The sequence below is a fragment of the Sinocyclocheilus grahami genome, unplaced genomic scaffold, assembly GCF_001515645.1.
Source record: "Sinocyclocheilus grahami isolate Dianchi unplaced genomic scaffold, SAMN03320097.WGS_v1.1 scaffold3.1, whole genome shotgun sequence".
NCBI lineage: Eukaryota > Metazoa > Chordata > Actinopteri > Cypriniformes > Cyprinidae > Sinocyclocheilus > Sinocyclocheilus grahami.
In genome coordinates this window covers 4,015,743-4,037,501 of record NW_015505182.1, presented here as the reverse complement: position 1 = coordinate 4,037,501, position 21,759 = coordinate 4,015,743, and the positions used below count along the sequence as shown (strand labels likewise).

The 21,759-nt window shown below is 35.8% G+C and overlaps 3 protein-coding genes across 4 annotated transcripts in view; 1 reads left to right on the top strand and 2 right to left on the bottom strand.

Moving 5' to 3' along the window:
- Positions 1–12,429, bottom strand: part of LOC107581498 (X-linked retinitis pigmentosa GTPase regulator-like) — a 30,317-nt gene extending 17,888 nt beyond the window's left edge. Inside the window, exons 1-10 of the mRNA XM_016267079.1 lie at positions 12,263–12,429; positions 11,405–11,530; positions 11,218–11,310; positions 10,600–10,662; positions 9,553–9,590; positions 8,485–8,676; positions 8,162–8,309; positions 6,407–6,504; positions 5,907–5,966; positions 3,599–5,633 (exon numbers count right to left, since the gene is read on the bottom strand). Coding sequence (XP_016122565.1) covers positions 3,599–5,633; positions 5,907–5,966; positions 6,407–6,504; positions 8,162–8,309; positions 8,485–8,676; positions 9,553–9,590; positions 10,600–10,662; positions 11,218–11,310; positions 11,405–11,530; positions 12,263–12,293 — 2,884 coding nt within the window. The 5' untranslated portion in view covers positions 12,294–12,429. The remainder of the gene's footprint in view (positions 1–3,598; positions 5,634–5,906; positions 5,967–6,406; positions 6,505–8,161; positions 8,310–8,484; positions 8,677–9,552; positions 9,591–10,599; positions 10,663–11,217; positions 11,311–11,404; positions 11,531–12,262) is intronic.
- A 998-nt stretch (positions 12,430–13,427) lies between these two features.
- LOC107582034 (pleckstrin homology domain-containing family A member 3-like) lies at positions 13,428–19,806 on the top strand. Of its 2 annotated transcripts, XM_016267731.1 has the most exons (8): positions 13,429–13,816; positions 14,133–14,249; positions 14,354–14,509; positions 15,778–15,914; positions 16,052–16,213; positions 18,385–18,428; positions 18,533–18,642; positions 18,869–19,806. In XM_016267731.1, the coding sequence occupies exons 1-8, from the start codon at positions 13,777–13,779 to the stop codon at positions 18,988–18,990; spliced, it is 888 nt and encodes a 295-aa protein (XP_016123217.1). In that variant the 5' UTR covers positions 13,429–13,776; the 3' UTR covers positions 18,991–19,806. The 2 variants fall into 2 exon arrangements, with proteins under 2 accessions (XP_016123225.1, XP_016123217.1); XM_016267739.1 differs by lacking the exon at positions 18,385–18,428 and having other exon boundaries at positions 13,428–13,816; positions 18,869–18,951.
- A 558-nt stretch (positions 19,807–20,364) lies between these two features.
- Positions 20,365–21,759, bottom strand: part of LOC107581489 (guanylate cyclase soluble subunit beta-2-like) — an 8,440-nt gene continuing 7,045 nt past the window's right edge. The window contains exons 14-15 of the mRNA XM_016267071.1: positions 21,180–21,370; positions 20,365–20,777 (exon numbers count right to left, since the gene is read on the bottom strand). Of these exons, the coding sequence (XP_016122557.1) occupies positions 20,545–20,777; positions 21,180–21,370 (424 nt within the window). The 3' untranslated portion in view covers positions 20,365–20,544. The remainder of the gene's footprint in view (positions 20,778–21,179; positions 21,371–21,759) is intronic.

Genomic DNA, 21,759 nt, shown 5'->3' with positions numbered 1-21,759 from the left:
TTTGGATTGATAAACCCAAATCAGACAACTTTAATTAAGCATCAACACATTTGCATTTAATCCTGTACAGAACAAAGGTGCACGTTACCTTTGCAAGTCCAAAAAAAAAAAAAAGGCAAATAAACATACAATGTGGTAGACAGGCATTTGCAATACAGTTTAAATTTGAAAGATTAGGCAAAACATGACACAAGTTGAACATGATTTTAAGCCAGTGTTGAAGCAGAGGATGTGAGTGAAGATGTTTTTATCCTTTTGTTTCTGTTTATGTCTCAGCCCTGATTCCTGTTTATAGCGCAATAGCCACTGCAAACACACTGACAACGCAGTACATGGTGCGGTTCTCCCACCTGACTGTGCAGCTTCCTGCAAAAACAGACACATATTACAATGAAATCAAATGCACACAGTGCGTCATCTCATTTAGTTTGAAAAACTGTGATACTTAAAAATACAGATTTTTTTAAAAGAAAAAACTATAGTTTATTATAAAGATCTATTATTTATTACAAGTCCAATAAATAAAATAGAACACGTTTGGACCACTGACATGAAATTTTAAGCAGTTTTAGTGGTGTCCTGCGGTATTCTATACTTTTGTTTTAATTATTTGACTATTTTTGAACACTTTTTCCCCCCTTCATTTTATAAATATTCTACAGGTATGTTTTAGAAAGCTTAATTCTGCCATGGGATTAAAAAAAAAGTCAAAAAGCTAACTAACTTTTTTATCTTACAATCTGGACGTTTTCCCTTGCATTTCAGTGTTTATATCTCACAATTCTAACTTTTTTCTCTCTGAATTGTAAGATAAAAAATTGCAAGAAAATGTCTGAATTGTGAGATAAAAAGTCAGTTTTTACACATCTTTTTGACTTTTTATTCTGTGGAGGAAAACACAAACAAACAAAAAGAAACAGAACTGAGACATAAACTCGGAGACTACATGGAATAGTTATTTCAACTGTTACGAATCCATTGTCACACAACAGAACTATTTAAAAATTAAAAAATTAAAAATGGAAAAAATTCAGATTAAAAAAAAATATATATATATATAATAACATATAATACAACATTTAAATAATGAAATATTTAAAAAATAAAATAGAACATATTTTAAAAAATGGACATATAATATTATATATATATATATATATATTGCATATATATGCATATTCATATAAGCAAAATAATGCATGTTCCACATACAACTAATATGCAATGCATCGATTTAAACTTTATTCAGAAAAATATAAATTAAATTAGAAGACCAATGTGTCAGTGTGACTATGAAAGCACAAAGCAGTTATATAGAATTAGAAGCTTTACCATCAGTGGTAGTGTCCCAGTAACAAGAGTTGGCTGTGTGAAGACCTGCGCCACTTTTCTGCATCACAGCACAGTTGACTGAAATTCATACATAATATATACAATCAACAACAGCACATTTGGCCTTGTGAAAACATGATATATAAATATATCATCAGATATATAACCTATTAGGTATTTGCATACAAGATGAACTCAAATGGAAAAGATCATACCAATATACTTGAACGGTTTCCCCTGTTTGACTAACTGAGTGAGAGTGTGTTCGACTATGCTGGCTGTCCACTGGTTGACTTTGTTCTGGCTGTAGTCCACGCCTCCAATAATGCCCTCAATGCACTGACCGATAAACACACACAGACAGAGTTAATGGAGCAGACTTGCAGGCATGAGTTAGACATGAGACTAAACAGCAAATCAATTCATTCAGTGAGACACAGTATATCATATAGGCAGGGTTCGTACACATTTTTACCAATACATTTCCATGACTTTTCCATGACTTTTGAGACAATATTCATGACCTAAATGTTCCATTATTTTACAATAAGAATACAAATCTGTTCAAATGATCATAGCATATGTTAACTAAAATGAATGACTATTAATGCTACTCGTTTGCTTTCTTGTTTTAGTAATAAGTACAAGCTGCAACTGCGCCAGACCTTAACTCCACATTTCACATCACTGAATATTATCATTTATTTATTTATTGGTGTCATTTTGTGTGTATTTTTGCTGCTTAAATGCAACAAGCTGCGCTTTAGAGCCCTGCATTTCAGCCCGAGCCCAACGGCCATAACTTATGTATGGCTTCGGGACAATTTTCACGTCATAGCTCAGACACGGGCCAGGCATCAGGCTTGCTTCCTCCTTATGTTTATATTTTAGATATCCATCAATTATTATGGTGATGACAAAGATTTGATGCGCTGGTGGAAACAACACGAGATCGTGCTACCGCACCTGTCAAGAGTGGCTCGGACGGTGTTTAGTGTCCAGCAGCAGCGAGTGCTGGAAGAGTTCCATGTTAAAGCGCACGAATAAAAATCTGTTCAAATTATCATAGCATATGTTAACTAAAATGAATGACTATTAATGCTACTCGTTTGCTTTCTTGTTTTAGTAATAAGTACAAGCTGCAACTGCGCCAGACCTTAACTCCACATTTCACATCACTGAATATTATCATTTATTTATTTATTGGTGTCATTTTGTGTGAATTTTTGCTGCTTAAATGCAACAAGCTGCGCTTTAGAGCCCTGCATTTCAGCCCGAGCCCAACGGCCATAACTTATCTATGGCTTCGGGATAATTTTCACATCATAGCTCAGACACGGGCCAGGCATCAGGCTTGCTTCCTCCTTATTTTTATATTTTAGATAGCCATCAATTATTATGGTGATGACAAAGATTTGCCGCGCTTGTGGAAACAACACGAGACAGTGCTACCGCGACTGTCAAGAGTGGCTCGGACGGTGTTTAGTGTCCAGCAGCAGCGAGTGCTGGAAGAGTTCCATGTTAAAGCGCACGCAAAGCTGCGCTTTAACATGATGGTCTGAATCAGGTGTTCATTTTTGTGAAGCGCTCCTGCTCAAGACCGAGACAGCAGAAAGCGTATCCTGTTTGTTTTCTAAAAAAGCACAACGTATGCTGATATTGTGAGTGCACACAAATAAAAGTAGACCCTTAACAGTCCCGAAATAAGGTTTATGAATACAAAAATGTTGATATTTAATTCATAATTTGCTTTAACGTTATGATTTGGCCACACCCTGAATCATTTTACGTGAAAACGTACAACACAATAATGTAAAACATAAATCAAAATGACTTTCAATCATCTATGTATATGTAAATGATGCAAACACATGAAAATATGTACGTTCGTGAATGAAGTAATATTTTGTTTCTGTCTGGACGAAGCGGTTAGCAAGCTAGCATTAAATGGCAGTCTACAGTTTACCAGTTTTGAAGAGTTAGACAGATAATAACCAGTTATAGTCTTATATAACACCTACTTCATCTCCAGAATGATATTCCTCCATCTTTTTTAGCTTGAAAACCAAAAATCTAGACAACACAGTTCAGATGAGCGTAGCTGTTCTCTCACCGACAACTAAAAGCTGATGTTAGCAACACAACGACGATTGAGTGCTGCCACCTAGTGGCGCTCCTCCCACTCACCATTATCTATCTACCTCTCATAAAAAAGAAAATGACAATTTTGAGTTGATGTTTACTTGTATCAAGTCAAATACAAAGGTCTCTTTATCTTCCTCACTTTCCTCCTCCTCTGCTTTGTTTTCACTCTCCCCTTTATCTTCATCATCTTCAGTCTCACTCTCCTGCTTTTCTGAATCTTTCTCCTCTTCTTTGCTAGTCTTTTCACCGTCTTCATCCTCCTCTGCCTCACCTTCCACATCACTTTCTTCCTCATTCTCACTATCATTCTCCTCTGACTCCTCATCTTCATCTGACTCTTCCTCTGATCTGTCACTTCTGCTCTCTGACTTTCCCTCTGATTCTTCTCCACTCTCCTCCTCTTCTTCCTCTTCACTTGTTTTGCTTTCACCCTCATCTTCTCCACTCTCTTCCTCATTGTTTCTAATTATCTCACTTGTTTCCTCTTCCTCATCTTCTATTCCACGACTCTCCTCTTCCTCAGCTTCACTCTCTACATCCTCAGTTGCATCACTTTTACTTTTCTTCTCCTCTTCCTCACTTTCCTCATCCTCACTAGAAGCTTTGATCGTGGTATCATCATCATCAACCTCAGAATCATCATCATTTGCTAGGGTCATGCTCTCACTTTCCTCCTCTCGGTCATCCACTTCCTCACTCTCCTCCTTTCTGTTCACCAATCCCTCGCTTTCTTCTTCTCTGTCATCCACTTCCTCACTCTCTTCCTTTCTGTTCACCAATCCCTCGCTTTCTTCTTCTCTGTCATCCACTTCCTCACTCTTTTCCCTTCTGTCCACCAATCCCTCACTTTCCTCCTCTTCTGATTCCTCTCCTCCTTCCTCCTCACTTCTTCTATATGTTCCCACCTCAGAATGAGCCTCGGTTTTGGACTCAGTGCTGGTTCTTTCCAAGTCCCCATCTGAAGTTTCTGGTTCTGCCTTAACATTGATGGTGACCGCCGTCTTCTTGGCCTCTCTTGTCTCCTCTTGTCCTGAAACCTCAAAAGACTCACTCAGGGACGAAACGTCAGACAGAGTTCTCTGTTTTGAAAGAGGTTTTGGCATTTTTTGAGGTGCAGACTGTGAAAGGAACTGACTGACTGCTGTATCTCCAAGTAAACGAGTGGGACTTCCCATTCCCACATTGTGGAGAAAAGATGTCACCTTGGTGATATGATTTTCCTTCATTTGCTCTGACTCTGATTCAGATTTGAAAGCAGCTTCTGAGATAATGGTAGACCCCTTTTTTTGGTCCTTTACTAGCAACTGGCTTTGTTCCACTTTTGATTTTTTAGTCTTCTCTGTAGAAATTTCTTCTTGGCAAGAGGACTGTTGTGAAGTAGTGGAGAGCTCTTGCACTGTCTTTTTACTTTTGGAGTCTTTTTTTGAATCTAACTTTTTGCTCTTTGGGACAAAACCTTTGGTTTCTGTCTTAGCAGTGTTCATTTCACCTTTCATCTTCTGAGCTTTTGGTAAAATCTCTTTTGAGATCTTCTTACCTGTTGGGTCTTGGTCTTTATGCGTGGTCTGTTCAAGATATTGTTCAGCAACTATTATGGGTTTCGTTTTTACTTCTTTTTCTTCCCCCATAACCTTTTGAGACCGACTACTGACTTCCAATGGACGACCTTTGGGTTTTGTTTTACCTTCTTGGTTTGTTTTTGTACTTTCTTTTGACTTGTGAGCAATCTTCTCACTTTCAGCCTCTACCTTTGAATGTTCCTCAAGTATGGGTACTTTATTCCCAGCATCTTTTCCTGTAACTCTATCCCTTGACTTCATCAGCTGTTTGTGTTTGGGCTGGAAAGATTTGGATCCAGCTCTGCTTATGTCCGTCCCCATTCTTGTGTTACTTCCTGCAACTTGGTGATGTGAAGGCCTTCTGTCCTCCAAAGCTATAAGTACATTTTCCTTATCCTGACCATGTCTCTTAGGGCTCTTGTGGGGTGTACCTGTCCCAAGACTGTCTCCGACTACTGAGCTACCACTTGAACTTTTAAGTAACTCAGTCGAAAGAGCTTTGCGAGCTAAAACCTCTGCCCTCTTTCTACAAAGGGCGGGGTCATCTCTTGGCTTCCCCTTCTCCTTACCGTGCTCTTTCACAAGCTTAACATTCTTCTATCCCAGGAAGCAGAGGATAAAAAGAGGGAAAGTGTTAGAGAAACGAATGAACAGGCAGAGCAGGCTGAACGAGAGCAGAATGAGCTTTAAAGCTGCAAAGCAAATGAGAAGAATAAGTCAATGACGCGAAAAGAGAGAAAACGTAAGCAGAGGTCTAAGAGTGCCGTCCTTTGAAGAATAAACATTTATTTTTTTGCTCCTCAACCTCTGTTTGACCATCTAAATGGCAAATTTTGAATTTCTTGAACAGCAACCCAGGTGAGCACTTACCTTCTCCATAGGAGACAATGTTAGAGTCTTATCGCTAGGGTCTATCTTCATTACATGAGTCTGAAATCAAAGAAACTTTCACATTAGACTTGGAAGCTTTATGTCTTTTATATCAATGGTTTTCAACAGGTTTTTCTACACAACTCAGATTTTTACATAAAATGGCAACCCCAAACTATTAAACGAAGCCTGTATTTAATGTAGTTTATCATTTACTTTTTCCTTTTGAAAGTTGAAATTTATTTTTCTCTCCTAATTATTCATGATTATACAGTTAGTTCTATTTGCATTTAGTATTGTGTTTCCCGTGACTCTGTCAGAACGGTTGTAAACACTGTTACTGTGCCACACTTTTTTACCTAATGTTTAAAACTGGCAGCAATTTCTCATTAAAAATGACAATAAACCAAATCATTAAAGGTCTAATTCTACTTATTTTTTCTGTATATATTCTAAAAGCACGCATTCTTCTTTAATAAGTGATAATATGCTTCTCCTACCAGGTTTAATAAGTCAGTGGTTTCTCCAAGGTCTTTTACACTCTCACTATCCTCCACACTGCTTCTGTCATCGAGAGACTTTTCTCTCTTTCCGGGAACTTGTTGAGAGAGAAGACATAAAATCTGAGCAAAACCCAATAATGTACATTACCATTCAAAAATTTAGGGTCAGTCGATTTTTTTTTTTTTTTTTTACATCTTTTTGTAAGTAGTCTCTAATACTCATTTGATTAAAATTACAGTAAAAACACTAACATTATGAAACATTATTACAATTTTGAATAGCATTTTAAAAATTTTATATATTCCTTATATTTTCAGAAGCCATTACTCCAGGCTTATCCATTTTAATATGCTGCTTTGGTGCTCAAGAAACATTTCTTATTATTATCAGTGTTAAAACAGTTGTGCTGCTTAAAGCTGCAGTCCGTACGTTTTGCCTCTTTGTCGCCATCTCTGTTTGAAAACCTGGAATTGCAGCTGTGTGTGGAATTATCTAGCTTGCATGAGTTGTGAGTCGGCACGGCTCCAGCGCGGATGAATCTAATGTTTTGAGGAGTATGTGTGTGTGGCAGTCAGTCACCGCACCAGTGTGGATATTCACTGTACTTCGCAATCACAGATTCTAGTCTACGTCTTGGAATATGACCCAAATAAGAATTTTCACCGTATATTGCCATCTGAACAAGTAACAAGTCTGCCATGTTTTTTCTGACCAACTGAGGAAAAAAGCATTACCATAAATCTCGCTACCAATAGTGATTAAATCTAAAGATCGTTTAGCTCATATCACATCAAACCGTTCAAATGATTATTATTGTTATACTTTATTCTCAAATGATTAATGTTAACAACATCAGCATTGGTGACTATGAGTATAGTGTGTATTAGCGTGTAGATTTAAATTTCTGCACAGTCTAATCTAATTGTCATACTCTTCGAATTTCATATTAAGAAATTCTTTTAACCCAAAAAGCAAATTATGCTCCCTTCGAACTGGTTTACTTTAAAATACAAATCTTTGTAATCCCAGGCTATCTGTAATCAGAAGCACATTCATAACTGGAATACAATTTAATTTCATTCACATGTGTTTCATAAACACATAATCCTTTCTGGATTACAATCCGCCATCAAAATTAAAAATTTAATTATTCTGGCTGCTGTGAGAACAAGCTATAAATGATCCGTCACCTGCAGGATCCTCACATGCGATAGCCTAGTAGCCAGGACAACTTCTTTATGTTTACAGACATGACGTAATGACGCAGTGCCATGCTCAAATTTCCTGCGAAAACCTACCCGTACCACTCAAATTAGAAAACATTATTATAAGATAACCTTTGTGAATCGGGCTAAAGTAAGGCGATAGTTTTGAACACTGGCTGGTTATGCACTTGCTCAAATATTGGTTTCGGATAATTTTTAACCAAAAAAAGTTACAGACTGCAGCTTTAATGTTTTTTTTTGTGAAAACTGTGATACATTTTTTGGATTCTTTAAATAGAAAGTTTAAAAGAACAGCATTTACTTGAAATACAAATCTTGTGTAACAGAATAATAGTTTTTAATGTGACTTTAGAAATTTTATGTGTCCAGATGTATGCGGAATGTGTGTTAAACAAACAAAAGAAATCATACCAACCCCAAACTTTTAACAGTAGTGTAAATGAACATAAATTTGCACATTTTTAATAAATGAAACCACAGATATGCCGTTTTAATACAGTTTTTTTTTTTTAAAGAGGCAGTTACTTTTGAGACTGTTGTGAGGGATCTTTCCCGGTTGTTTACTATAAGATTGATGGATCTGGCTGGGAACAGATAAAGATGCACTCAGCTGATTTCCACCCAGGGCTGGAAGTGTTCGAAACATCTGTCCAAACCGATCCGGTGAACGCTCCTGCAGAAGAAAAGCAACTCACTTTTGATTCCATATTTATCTCATATATGTGATTGTTTAGATAATATACTATATTAAACATTATCATTAAGTTTATTATTCATCTTAAAATACACCACCACTAGTCCAATTTATAATCAGTTGCACTCATTTTGATCCATCAGGATCTACCCACCCGTTCTCTGCGTCTGACCCGAGCCGAGAGACTCCTGTGTAGGGTGGTCTGACTTTGCGTGTCCCCCAGTAATTCAGTATAGGATTTCTCAAAGTAGTCTTCTGTGACATCCTCCTCCTCCAGGATCAATTCCTCCGACCCTTCGGGCCTGGGCTTTGCCAACACAAGCATGTGACACCCACCACAAGTAACCTGAAGAACACACACACTGTTTACAGATGCCATGAAATCAAAATAGGAGTTTTGTGGCTTATATTGATATATATGTCACAACAAAACACATTTACATTACCGTTTAAAAGAAAAAGGGGACAGAAAGATTTTTGAAAGTGATCTCTTATGCTCACAAAGGCTGCATTTATTTGATCAAAAATACAGTACAAACTGTAATATTGTGAAATATTATTACAAATTAAAATAATTTTCTATTTTAAAATATATTAAAATGTCATTTATTCCTGTGATGCAAAGCTGAATTTTCAGCATTATTACTCCAGTCAGTGTCACATGATCCTTCATAAATCATTCAAATATGCTGATTTGATGCTCACGTCACATTTCTTATTATTATCAGCGTTGAAATAGTTGTACTGGAAATGGTTTTACATTTACAGTATTTTTTTGAAGAACAGAAAGTTCAAAAGAACAGCATTCATTTAAAAACAGAAATCATTACTTTGTAACATTTTGGATTAAATTAATGTGTCCTTGCTCTATAAAAGTATTAATTTATTGAAAAATAATAATAATAAAAAAACTTGAATAATTTTTTCAGCCTTTCTCAGCTGGATGTGAAAAATGGACCATAATATTTATGCAAGTTTGCACAGTAAATTAAAATCATCTTTTTGAGAAATGAATGATATATTCAATAAAAGAATTAAAGCAAAAGGCCCTTTGATATTTCTGACCATACTTTTTGTTTCAGAAGTAATTAAGTCAACAGGGTTATGAAAATGGCATTTGTCAAACCATTTCATGAGGCTTTAAAGCAGAAAATGTATATATCTGGTAGAAATATGTATATTGCGTTATAAAAGGTTGATAGGCAGTGATGATGATACATACAGAATGTACATGATAGTCTAGGAATCTTGGACATAGGGTTGGAAATAATTTTATTCAGCGAGGATGCATTAAACTGATCAAAAGTGACAAATATGTATAATGTTACAAAAGATTAATGCAAATAAATGCTGTTGTTTTAAACCTTCTATTCATCAAATAATTATGTAAAAAATATATATATATATATATATATATATATCTCAGAGTTTCCACAAACAAAAAAAGGGGGACATAAATGTTTTCAACACTGATAATAATATTAAATGTTTCTTTAGCACCAAATCAATGTATTAGAATGATTTCTGAAGGATCATGTGACAATGAAGCAATGGAGTAAAGGCTGCTGAAAATTCAACATGCCATCACAAGAATATATTACAATAGAAAACAGTTCTTTTATTTTATTTTTGAACTAGTGCTGTCAAACGATTAATCGCTTCCAAAATAAAAGTTTTGCATAATATATGTGTGTGTTCTGTGTATATGCATTATGTATATATAAATACACATACATACAGTATATATTTGGAAAATATTTACATATATATACATAATAAATATACACAGTACACACATATATTATGTAAACAAAAACATGGGATGCGATTAATCTCGATTAATTGTTTGACAGCACTAATCACATTCATTTTTAAATAAAAAAAGTCCAGACTTTAAATGGTAGCATAAATTTATATAAAAATGTTTTTAAAAATAATTTTAAGCATACCATTTTTTTATTTTTAAAGGTAATGTGTATTTTTTTTTCCATATTAAAACCCATTTTCTTAAAACCCTCTTGTTAATTCCCAGAGTTCCCCTATGTTGCCCTGTGGCCCTTTCAAAACACTGCTCGGTTTATTTCAGTGGTTCGCCTTGGTTTGCTGTGTCAACTTCTGGCTCGACTAATGGAATACATAAATAAATAATAAAATATGTAAATAATTAAGACGAAAGAGAAAACACATTACAATTTTTTTTAAAAGGCACTGATGTACTAGACTCAAAAGCATAAAGCGACTATTCTATCATGTTTGCAATAAAGCTTACATGTATAAACAAGTGTGTGAGTTCTTCCACAGGCTGCAAGCTTCACCCGCTCTGATTTTAGGGCTTTAAGAAAACAAATATAGTCAGAGCATGTCAGAATAAAGTTGAAAGCAATTCATTCTTGCTAAACACATTGATATAACCTAAACAAAAAATTAAATTATATATATATTTTTTGTTTATTTATTTATTTTTAACAAGTTACTTTGCTAAAATATTGAAAAATTGCACTTCTCTCTGCTTTCCAGATTAATGCAGATTATGGACCACTCCAGATTGGGATTAAGACAATCTATGGCTTTGTCTTGAAAAGATCTCTCATTTTCTTACAGCTACTCAGCAACATGTAATTTTGTGTGTCAAGCAATATACTATACATACTGATAAAAAATGTATAGCCTGAATGCACTGTAAGTCGCTTTGGATAAAAGATCTGCTAAACGCATAAATAAATGAATATTATTGCTGAATAATTCAAAATCACTCATCTTTATTATTTGACAAATATCCTGCCCAAACAGCTAAATGTGAGTGACAGCATGGGAAATGTGTCTGCGTAAGTGATTTATCAGCTGTGGATGGCAGAAAACACTCTCTTGGACTGACAGTCTGTCCTACCTTTCACACAAGTGGGTTTATTCACAGTGGCTTTTGTTCCAAGGCCCAGCTGTCCCCAGTTATTGCTGCCAAACATAAACAGCTTCCCATTTTCTAAACACAATAGGAATAGCGACAGGATGAATGAACAAAATGATGGAATAAGACTGTATTTACCAATATCCACCACTAAAATCATAAATCCCACCTGTCACCAGTGCTGTGTGCTCATCTCCACAGGCAATTCTCAAAGGTACATCATTTTTTAACCAGAATTTACTGGGGGCATTATCTGCGAATTTACTCTTTCCAAAAGTGAAGACGGCTCCGTATTCTAAAAAAAAAAATAGAACAATGCAGACAGACAAATTTAATGTCGCCATCTTGGTGTTTTATGACTGTTGTGATGACTGTTGTTATCAAAAATAAGCTGTTTTTATCACGAAGCATACAGTTTTACGATTCTAAAAAAAAAAATAGAACAATGCAGACAGACAAATTTAATGTCGCCATCTTGGTGTTTTATGACTGTTGTTATCAAAAATAAGCTGTTTTTATCACGAAGCATACAGTTTTACACCATATTGCGTTAATAACAAGTAGTAATTTCTATCATTTTTAGTTGAAGTTTCTGGTTCTTTGTATATATACACATACATATGGTTAAAATGAATTGTTTACTTCATAGAACTGGGATGGAGGGGGAGGGGGAGAGAGAGAGAGAGAGAGAGAGAGAGAGAGAGAGACATGACCACATGGCGTGGTTGCCTTGGCGACAGGTAGCCACAGGCGTCAATGAAAGAGCGGGACAGAGTGTTCAGTGAATAAAATACAAAACACAAACAGCCATTAACACTTATAAACCCTGATACATATAGTATTAGCAGGGCATAAAAGCAGTTAAGACATGTTTACATCAGTACATCATTCGCATCCACTATGTAGCACCGTTATATAGCCTGTAAGCTAATAAACAGCCAACAGAATTAAAGAAACACACGTGTCGCAACTGAAAATAACAAAACAGTTTACACTTTTGATCACTAACGCAGCACATAATATTTACCAGGGATCTCATCTTCTGTTTCTCCGGCCATCTCCCCCAACTAATCCGTTTATTTACGCTGGGCTCTAGGAAGTGTGACCAAGAAGCTTCTAATATGACAGAAAGAAACCGTCCGCTTTACATGTTTTTCCGCGTTGAGGTGTCACGTGTTACTCGTCAGCTTCTTTGAGTTTTCTGAGAGCTCTGACTTGTACCACGTGACCGCTGTACCACCTGACCACATCCACCGCAGGCTCTGTTTAGGCGTTGATAGTGTTGCCATAGAAAAACATAATTCCGAGGACGTGAACAGCTCGTTGACTGTATGGAACAGCTGCGAGTAGAACGTCACGTGCTGTCATCTCGAAATTACGGTAATAATGATATGGCGTGAACGCAGCATAAGCTGCGGCTACTGGGCATGCGCACATCAATATAGCGCTTTTTTTGTCACGCTGTACAATAATAATTACTGTTTTGCATTATTGTAAGGAGTAGGTAAAAAATATATATATATATTTTTTGTTTCCGGCCGCAGCTGTATCCCTTCTAGACACAACCATATACCTATGATAAACATTAATTATATTATAGGTTGTATTGTCTTAAAATTACCTTTTTAAATGTGTGTGTGTGTGTGTGTGTTTCAAATATGATTTTTTCAGTCGTTTTTAAAAAATGTGTAAAACAGTACATTAACTTTTGATTTTGGTCACAGTCACAGATGGAACTAAATGTGTCTTTATACGAATGATTTAAATCTATCTATCTATTTAATTAAATAAATAAAATATAAAAACTATATGATGTATTATATATATATATATATATATATATATATCAAATTTATTATACGAATTTTATAAAACATTAATGTAATAAAATTGTAATGTAATGTAATGAAATTATATACATTGAATTCATATACTATTTTTTCTATATTTAATATACTATAATATATTGTTCTGTAATATTCAGTAATATGTAATATTCTCACTATTTTCACTAAAACCCAATCTCACTAGCAACACAATCTTCTGTATCTGTATATTGTAAAAATAAACAACAACAACAACAATAATAATACAGTAATAATAATAATAATAATAATAATAATACGCCTATGTTTACACAACACAATCATTTGCAAGACATTTTACTTTGCAGTGTTTTCATATTAGAGTGGAGCGGCTAGGCAGCGAAGAATCTCTAAATAAACGCCTCTTCCGGTTCAGTCTGTAAACAGTGATCTCATCCCCAGTCTTGCGCCGTCTTCCTTTAGCAGAATCTCCCAGCATGTGCGGCACGCCGTCTCCACAGAAATGACCGTGAAAGCGAATGTTTATGTTTCCGTGTCCTTACGATCCGCCCGTTCTTTTGACATAATGATGAGTAGCTGGGGATCTTTGAGTTAGCCTGGAGCATGCTAGCATGCTTATTAGCCTGTAAAAGGGGCAAACTAGCAGCTGCCTGGTGCAAGCTCTGTTAAAGCTGCTTTCAAGTGTTTTTTCACTGGGGTTTCTGCTTGGAGAATAATGGAAGGCGTGCTTTACAAATGGACAAACTATATGACAGGTAAGTGAATGGCACTGACAAACTGACATATAGACACTTGAGCTGCAGTCAGACAGCTCTGCAAGATCTGTCTCGTGATGTCTGTAACGTTAACTTATATTACAGAGAGAGAGACTGCTGCGGATGCATGCAACTTTGTTCTTTTGTGCTGTATTGCTTTTTGCATTGCTTCTTTTGAAATGTCCGTGTTGAGTGAGAGTAATATAGCTCATGTGTCAAACGTCCCGTCGTGTCATGTGATGTTACGATACTTCAAGTTCAGAAAGTTGCATTTTGGATGCGTTTTGTCATCTGATAATACTTTCTTTCATGACAGGATGGCAGCCAAGGTGGTTTGTGCTGGATAATGGCATTATTTCATACTATGATTCACAAGATGACGTGTGCAAAGGTAGCAAAGGCAGTATTAAGATGTCAGTATGTGAAATTAAAGGTGAGATTTGAGATTGTATATCTTATCTGCAAAATCTTCCATCCTTATGACAAATTAAACTGGTTATTCTTATGTCATTTTTGACTTCCTTGTGTTTTCTCCAGTTCACCCAACTGACAACACGCGTCTGGAGCTGATCATACCAGGAGAGCAGCATTTTTACGTGAAGGCAGTGAATGCAGCGGAGAGGCAGAAGTGGCTTGTGGCTCTGGGAAGCTCCAAAGCTGGACTCATTGACACTAGAACCAAAAAAGAGAGGGGTGGGCTTCTCTTAACAGTTTGCTCTCTGGTCATATTCTTGTTTTTTATTATTCTCTTTTGCCTTCTTGTCATAGCACAAGACTAAAAATACAGTAAAATATTTGGTTACACTTTAAAATACCAATATTTTCATACAAGTTATTGATTCTCCACAGATGCTCATAAACTAATAGGCTAATAATAATAAAAAATATTTATAATTAGTATTAATATTGTTAACAAAATAATCATTACTATCAAAATAATACACATTTTTATTTATTATTACGATTAAAAAATAAAAATAATATTTATATACACATTAATATCTTAAGCATTATTTATCTTGATATTTTCTTAACATGTATGTACAGTGGGTACGGAAAGTATTCAGACCCCCTTAAATTTTTCACTCTGTTATATTGCAGCCTGTAAAAATATAGATTTAAAGGGTTAGTTCACCCAAAAATGAAAATTATATAATTAATTACTCGTCCTCATGTAGTTTCAAACCTGTAAGATCTTCAGTGGTTCAACCATAGTTTTATGAAGCTACGAGAATATTTTTGTGCTCAAAGAATACAAAAATAATGACTTTATTCAACAATTTCTTCTCTTCCATGTCAGTCTTCGACACGCTTTCACAAGAATACCACAATGCAGGAGCCGGCGTTCTGATGTAGAACTCGTTATTTTAGTTTTTTTTGTGCACAAAATATATTCTCGTAGCTTCATAAAACTATGGTTGAACCACTGAAGTCACATGGACTATTTTAACGATCTCCTTACTACGTTTCTGGGCCTTGAACGTGGTAGCTGTATTGCTGTCTATGCAGATTCAGAAAGCTCTTGGATTTCATCAAATATCTTAATTTGTGTTCCGAAGATGAATAGAGGTCTTACAGGTTTGGAGCGACATGAGGGTGAGTAATTAATGACAGAATTTTCATTTTTGGGTGAACTTTCCCTTTAAATAAATCATATTTTATATTGTATTATCATTATATTTTTAGAATAGAATGATATGCTGATAAAGACAATAATATGTAAGTACCCAGATGTAATAAAATATGTATATACACATACTGTATATATATATATATATATATATATATATATATATATACACACACACTGTATTGAAGTCCAGTGGGAAATTCAACTCAGAGACAGAAGGCTTTCATATACTGAATTCATGTTTCCTAGTTGCGCATCAAGTAATCTTGACTGCTAAGCAGTATCAAGGCCCATTAACAGTTGCATTTCCTCTCCTAATGGGTTTTTGCAGAGTTAACAGAAACCACAGAATCCCTGAAAACCAAGATGTCAGAGCTGCGCCTGTACTGTGACTTACTAATGCAGCAAGTGCATACTATTCAGGAGTCAGCGGAACAGGAAGGAGAGTCGACGGTGGCCAGCACTGAGGTTAGCTGTTTTTCTTTCAAACCACAGTAATCATTGCAATTATTGCAGTTGGGTGGGTGTGATATAAAAAGGTTATCATCATAGTAATCAACCCTTATAAACCAAATCGTTGTATTTTCTGCTGTTTTTTTCCCCAGACGAGGAATGAGGCGTCCTCATTACTGAGTGCCACCTGTGAAACCTTCATCAAAACACTGGAAGAATGTATGAAAATTGCTAATTCCAAGTTTAAGACTGATATGTTGCAATCCAGTCCGTCTGATTCCATAATGTCCCCCTCTCCTGTCCAAATGTCTCGGGTAAAGACACAAGCATAAATCACATACAATTTCCTATTTTTATTTGTAGTTCCTATTTCTATTAGATTGTATGGCATTTTTTTATGGCAAGTTCTTTGGGTGAATTTTACAAAGACATGCCCAAGTCATGTTTGATCCCAAAATCAATGGAAAAAATTAAAAACTTATATTTAAAGGGGTTATATGATGCAATTTAATTTTTTCCTTTCTCTTTGGAGTGTTACAAGCTCTTGGTGCATAAAGAAGATCTGTAAAGTTGCAAAGACTAAAGTCTCAAATCCAAAGAGATATTCTTTATAAAAGTTAAGAGTCAGCCACACCTACCTAAAACGTCTCATTCTAACACACCCCCACATATCTACCTCACTATGTGGGAAGATTTGCATAATGCCGCCCAAATGTTCACGCAAAGAAAGAAGGTGTAACTTTTATTCTCACTGTAGTATTGTTGCCGCTGCCGCCATGTCGTGAAGACGCTGTGTGCTTTGTTGTGAAAGCAAAACTACTTTGTTTGGTCTTCCAAAAGAGGACAATATCCGCTTCGTCATGCCTGGAGCTGATCCGTGCTGGTAGCTGAGGAAATACATCAACTTAGTGCTGTGGATCGCCGGATCGGCTTTCACCGTTTTCACCGCTCCTTCGTCGGATCCGTCGGGCGCGCCGTTCTTGATCCCGCCGCCTCAGCTCACTCTTGCCGGGGCTTTCGCTCACGCTAGGCCGCTGTGTTTTTCATTGTGAAAGCGAAACTACTTTGTTTGGTCTTCCAAAAGAGGATGATATCGCTTCGTCATGCCTAGAGCTGATCTGTGCTGGTCGCTGAGGGAATAACGTTACATCAACTTAGTGCTGTGGATTGCCGGCACATTTTATGGAGGACTGTTTACTGATCCTGGGAGAGTAGACAACAATGCCGGCAGTTCTGACTCACAGTCTGTAAGTACGTTTTCATTTAAAGGATTTGCCACTGATGATTCAAACGAGAGTTTTGGGCAGTAGAGTAGCACTTGTTGTTTGTCATTTCTCCGATCACAAATGCAGACAGGGTTTTATGTTTACGCGGCGCAATGCAACGCAATGTGTAAAAAGACAGTATAAGTCATTATAATCAGTAATTATGTCCCCACTGGATGCAACAAATGCCTCGTTTGTAATGGGTTTTCATGTATTTTGTCTTGTCGCTCCGACCGGACACGGCATCAACACAGTATGGTGAGGGGCGTAACATTTCCGTCTCACGCTTGAGGTATTCGGCCAATCACAACGCACTGGATAGCTGGCCAATCACAGCACACCTCGCTTTTCAGACCGATGAGCTTTGTAAAAATCGACGCGTTTCAGAAAGGCGGGGCATAGAGGAGAAACAATAATGTACAGTATGTGGAAAATAATGTGGTTTTTTTTACCTTAAACCGCATAAACACATTTCATTACACCAAATACACAAAATAATGTTCTTTTTAGCAACATCATATGACCCCTTTAACATAAAAGATATGTAGCTTGTTTTTGACTCTTTACATTGTGCATTATTTTCATGACAATTAAATTAATGAATCAAATAATTAAGTACATTTTCACTCCAAATTCTGATTATCTCAAATAATTATTATTATTTTGTTTTTGTTCACATTATTGTAATGAGAATTTTTTTTACATCACAGTAATGAGAATTGGAGTCAAATATCCCAAAAAAACTAAAGCCTCTTTTTCTTTATGTATAATGTATTGTTATTTATTTTATGATTTTGTTGAGAAATATGACTTGGACATATTCTTTGCTCACTCACTTACTAGTATGATATGTTATTTTAGTATTATTTATATAAAATACTATTGTAGTATTTAGCAAATTTTGAATTAGCTTTTATTTGTATTTTTTTCCATTTTCATTTTAGTTTTAGTAATTTAATTAAATAAAATTAGTAATTAAGTAATAAAGTAATAGTAATTCATTTTGGTACTTTACCTTTTATTTTAAATTACTTTATTTTAATGAATTGCCAAGGCAATGTTTCTAATATTTTTTTTCATCTATTTTATTTTGGCTGTAGTTCAACAAAAATAATCTTTAATATTTTTTAGTTTTCTTTAACAATAACACCACTGGTCTGGCACTTGATTATTCAATGTAACCCATTTCTCTCTCTCTCTTTTTTTTTCTTATTGTATAGATGAAGCGCTCAATCAGCCATCCTGGCACCTACAATTATGAAAGGTACAAAAGGTTTACACAACACACAGACTTATTGTTTTTGGTCCATACAGCTTATGCTGTTATTTTCTGAGTGCCTTTAAATACAGGTGCTGTTTTCCTTCAAGGTCAAGCTTGCCAAAAGAGAGCATGGCGTGGCAAAAGTCCTCCCAGAGGCAGACACGGACATGCTCGGATACAGAAGCTCACAGCGACAGAGGGGCTGAGGAGACGGAGCGTGAGTCATGCAGACACACACACACACACACTTGTATCTGACGCTGTGCCCACACACAGATCAAATTCGATTCCTGAGTAACCTAAACGCTTAGTTTGCACCAAACTTTGTTGCTTGAGCAGTCACTGAATCTTTCTGAAATTCTTTCTTTTTGAAATTCTTGTGGCCCTAATAATGAGTCCAGCATAAAAATCCATAATCCCTGCGCCTCTTGTGTTTTTCACAGGCTTGATGTTCCACAAAGCCAACATTAATGGTGACTCCACTCCAAGTATCCCAGAAGAAGTTGGAACGAGCACAAAGTTCCTGTCGGAAACTGACACTCCGGAATCTGACCTTTCCCTCTGAACCACGCGAGACGGATTATGAGATGGGGAATAAAAGGAAAACTCGTACTGCTATGCAGTCATAGATTGCACCGTTATATACAGTAGATGGATTTTATAAAGTATTGTTGTATTTCCTGATGATGAAGAATTCGGTGGCACTTTATAAAAACAGATTATGAAGAAAACAGTAGTCTGATTTGAATGTTTATACTCTTCCAGGTATTTTAAGATATTCGTTTGCCTTGATGCTAAGATGTTTTTCTTTTCTTTTTTTTGTCATAAATAATTATTGCTGTATCCCTTCAGTGAAGAGTTGAAGATGTTTGTACTGGATTTCTAACGTGCTGTGCAGTTGCCTTTGTTAAATGGGAACCTTGATGAAAAGGTTTATGTTGCTGTGCCAAGGGGTTGTGCATACGTGCTGACATTCACTTTGACAGTTTGGTTTTTTTATTCACTCGGCATGCAATGTTGTTCATTAGTTTATGCTGCAGAATACATTTATTTATTTTTGTATGTCTCTAGAATTTTCCGCCCAAATTGTTTTTGCCTTAATTCTTCGCATAGAGGAATTTGATCCTTTAATTATTGTAATGTTTGGAAAAAATGATTAAAATGCTGTAGCAAGATTATTATTTCTTTAATCTCCAAAAATCTAACTGGGTTTCATAAATATGAGGGTGTTTTTTATGTATTAATCTCTGTAATCATGTTTTATTGAACACTGAGGCAAAGAGAGAATTAATAATACAAATGAAATACTTTCATGCAGTCCATGATGACTTGACTTTTTTTTTTACTCACTGGGCATTCAGTGTTGTTTACGAATTTATCATGCAAAACACATTTACATATTTATTTTTATATGTAACTAGCTTTTACCCCAGAAAGTCGTTTAATCACTGTAATGTATGGGGGGTGGAGGAGATTAAAAAGCTATGGTGATATTACTACTTTTATCTAGTAGGTTTCGTAAGTATGAGTTCAACTTGTTTTATTTTTTTTCAATTATATATCCTCTGTAATCGTGTTGTCGGGAGAATTAATAATACAAATGAAACATTTTCATGCAGTCATATTTTTATTTGAGAGGAAAGCAGATTGCGTGTTTTTGGGCACAGTGAATAATTAGTTCCCATGTTGCCTAACAGACTGCAGATGACCTCAAACGAAAATTTAATCGCTATACAGCAACCATATGTTTATCTACCTCTGGTCATCTGTGTTTGCCATCTGATTTCCACATGAAAACAGTCTATAATAAGTGATTAATTTCTCCAGAGGGAGATTAGCTTTCTCCAGGGGTGGTTCTACTGCTGGCCATCACCAGCGGGCAACCAGCAGGTGCAAATGAAGCCAGGCTGTACGAGGAGCACTGGGAATCAGTGTAGAGACTTGTCTTTCCCAGATGACAAATCTGTGTCCACGTTTCTTGTAGAGCTGGGAAAAACAGTCATTATACACTGCACAGAGCTCATGGTACTGCCAGTTTTAGATTACGGCTGTTGATTTGTGTTACTGGCCCTCTGAAATTCAATCTTCTTAAAATTTAGTTTAATTCAGTGATGTTGGACTAAAGTATCGAGCAGAACTTAGTACTAATGCTGTCTGAATGAAGACCATTGTGTAAATGTTTGAAGTCAGTGGGGCTTTCATATGCTGGCGTTACATCGAACTGTATTAAATGATCGGGGGAGATTTTGCCTGGAAAGAGAGATGATGATGATATGTGATTTTTTGGGTTTTCAACTTCCTCCTTTTTCTCTTCCTCTTTCTGCCCACCGTCTGTGTCTTCAGGACTTACTTCTGTGCAAATGATAGTTTCAACAAAATCATATATGTAAATACAGTGACTAAATATTAAGCAGCACAACTGATTTCAACATTGATACTAATGTAATGTTTCTTGAGCACCAAATCAACACATTAGAATGATTTCTGAAGGATCATGTGACACTGAAGACTGGAGTAATGGTTGCTCAAAATTCAGCTTTTCCATCACAGGAATATCAAAATAGATGACACAATATTGCACAATACTAGCTACTTTATTTTTCTGTATTTTTGATCAAATAAATGCAGCCTTGGTGAGCATAAAAGGCAAAACAAAGCTGTTACTGAGGAGAAAAAAAAAATATATATATATATATATATATATATACACACAGTATATGTTTACAAGTATTAACATGTAAAGAGTTTTCTCACCGTTTTGGGCATCTGTCACGTCCTCTGGGTCTTCGTGGTACACACACGTCTCTCCATCGACCAAGCCCATGATCTGTTCATCGCTCTTTTGGAGGTTCTTCAGCAAGAAGAATGTTCTCATCAGGCCTTTGCCTTTCACCTCAATCTCACCCCTCTCAGCGATCTCAAAGATTCCTTTGTCCTTTAACACACTGTGGACAGGAAGTGATGAGTTCTGTTTAGTGCTTTTCTTAGATCTGGATTTAGCTCAAGTATGTCAGTGGCTCAACCCACAGAACTTATCAAGACAAGACCCCACATGTCTCTTATGCTCACAAAGACTGCATTTAATCGATCTAAAATACTGTGAAATATCATTACAATTTAAAATATTTTTTCTATCAGTAAATGTTCTAAATTAAATATAATTTATTCCTGTGATGGCAAAGCTGAATTTTCAGCAGTTATTATTCCTGTCTTCAGTGTCACATGATTCTTCAGAAATCATTCTAATATTATTATCAGTGTTGAAACTATATATACTATATATATATATATATATATATATATATATATATATATATATATATATATATATATA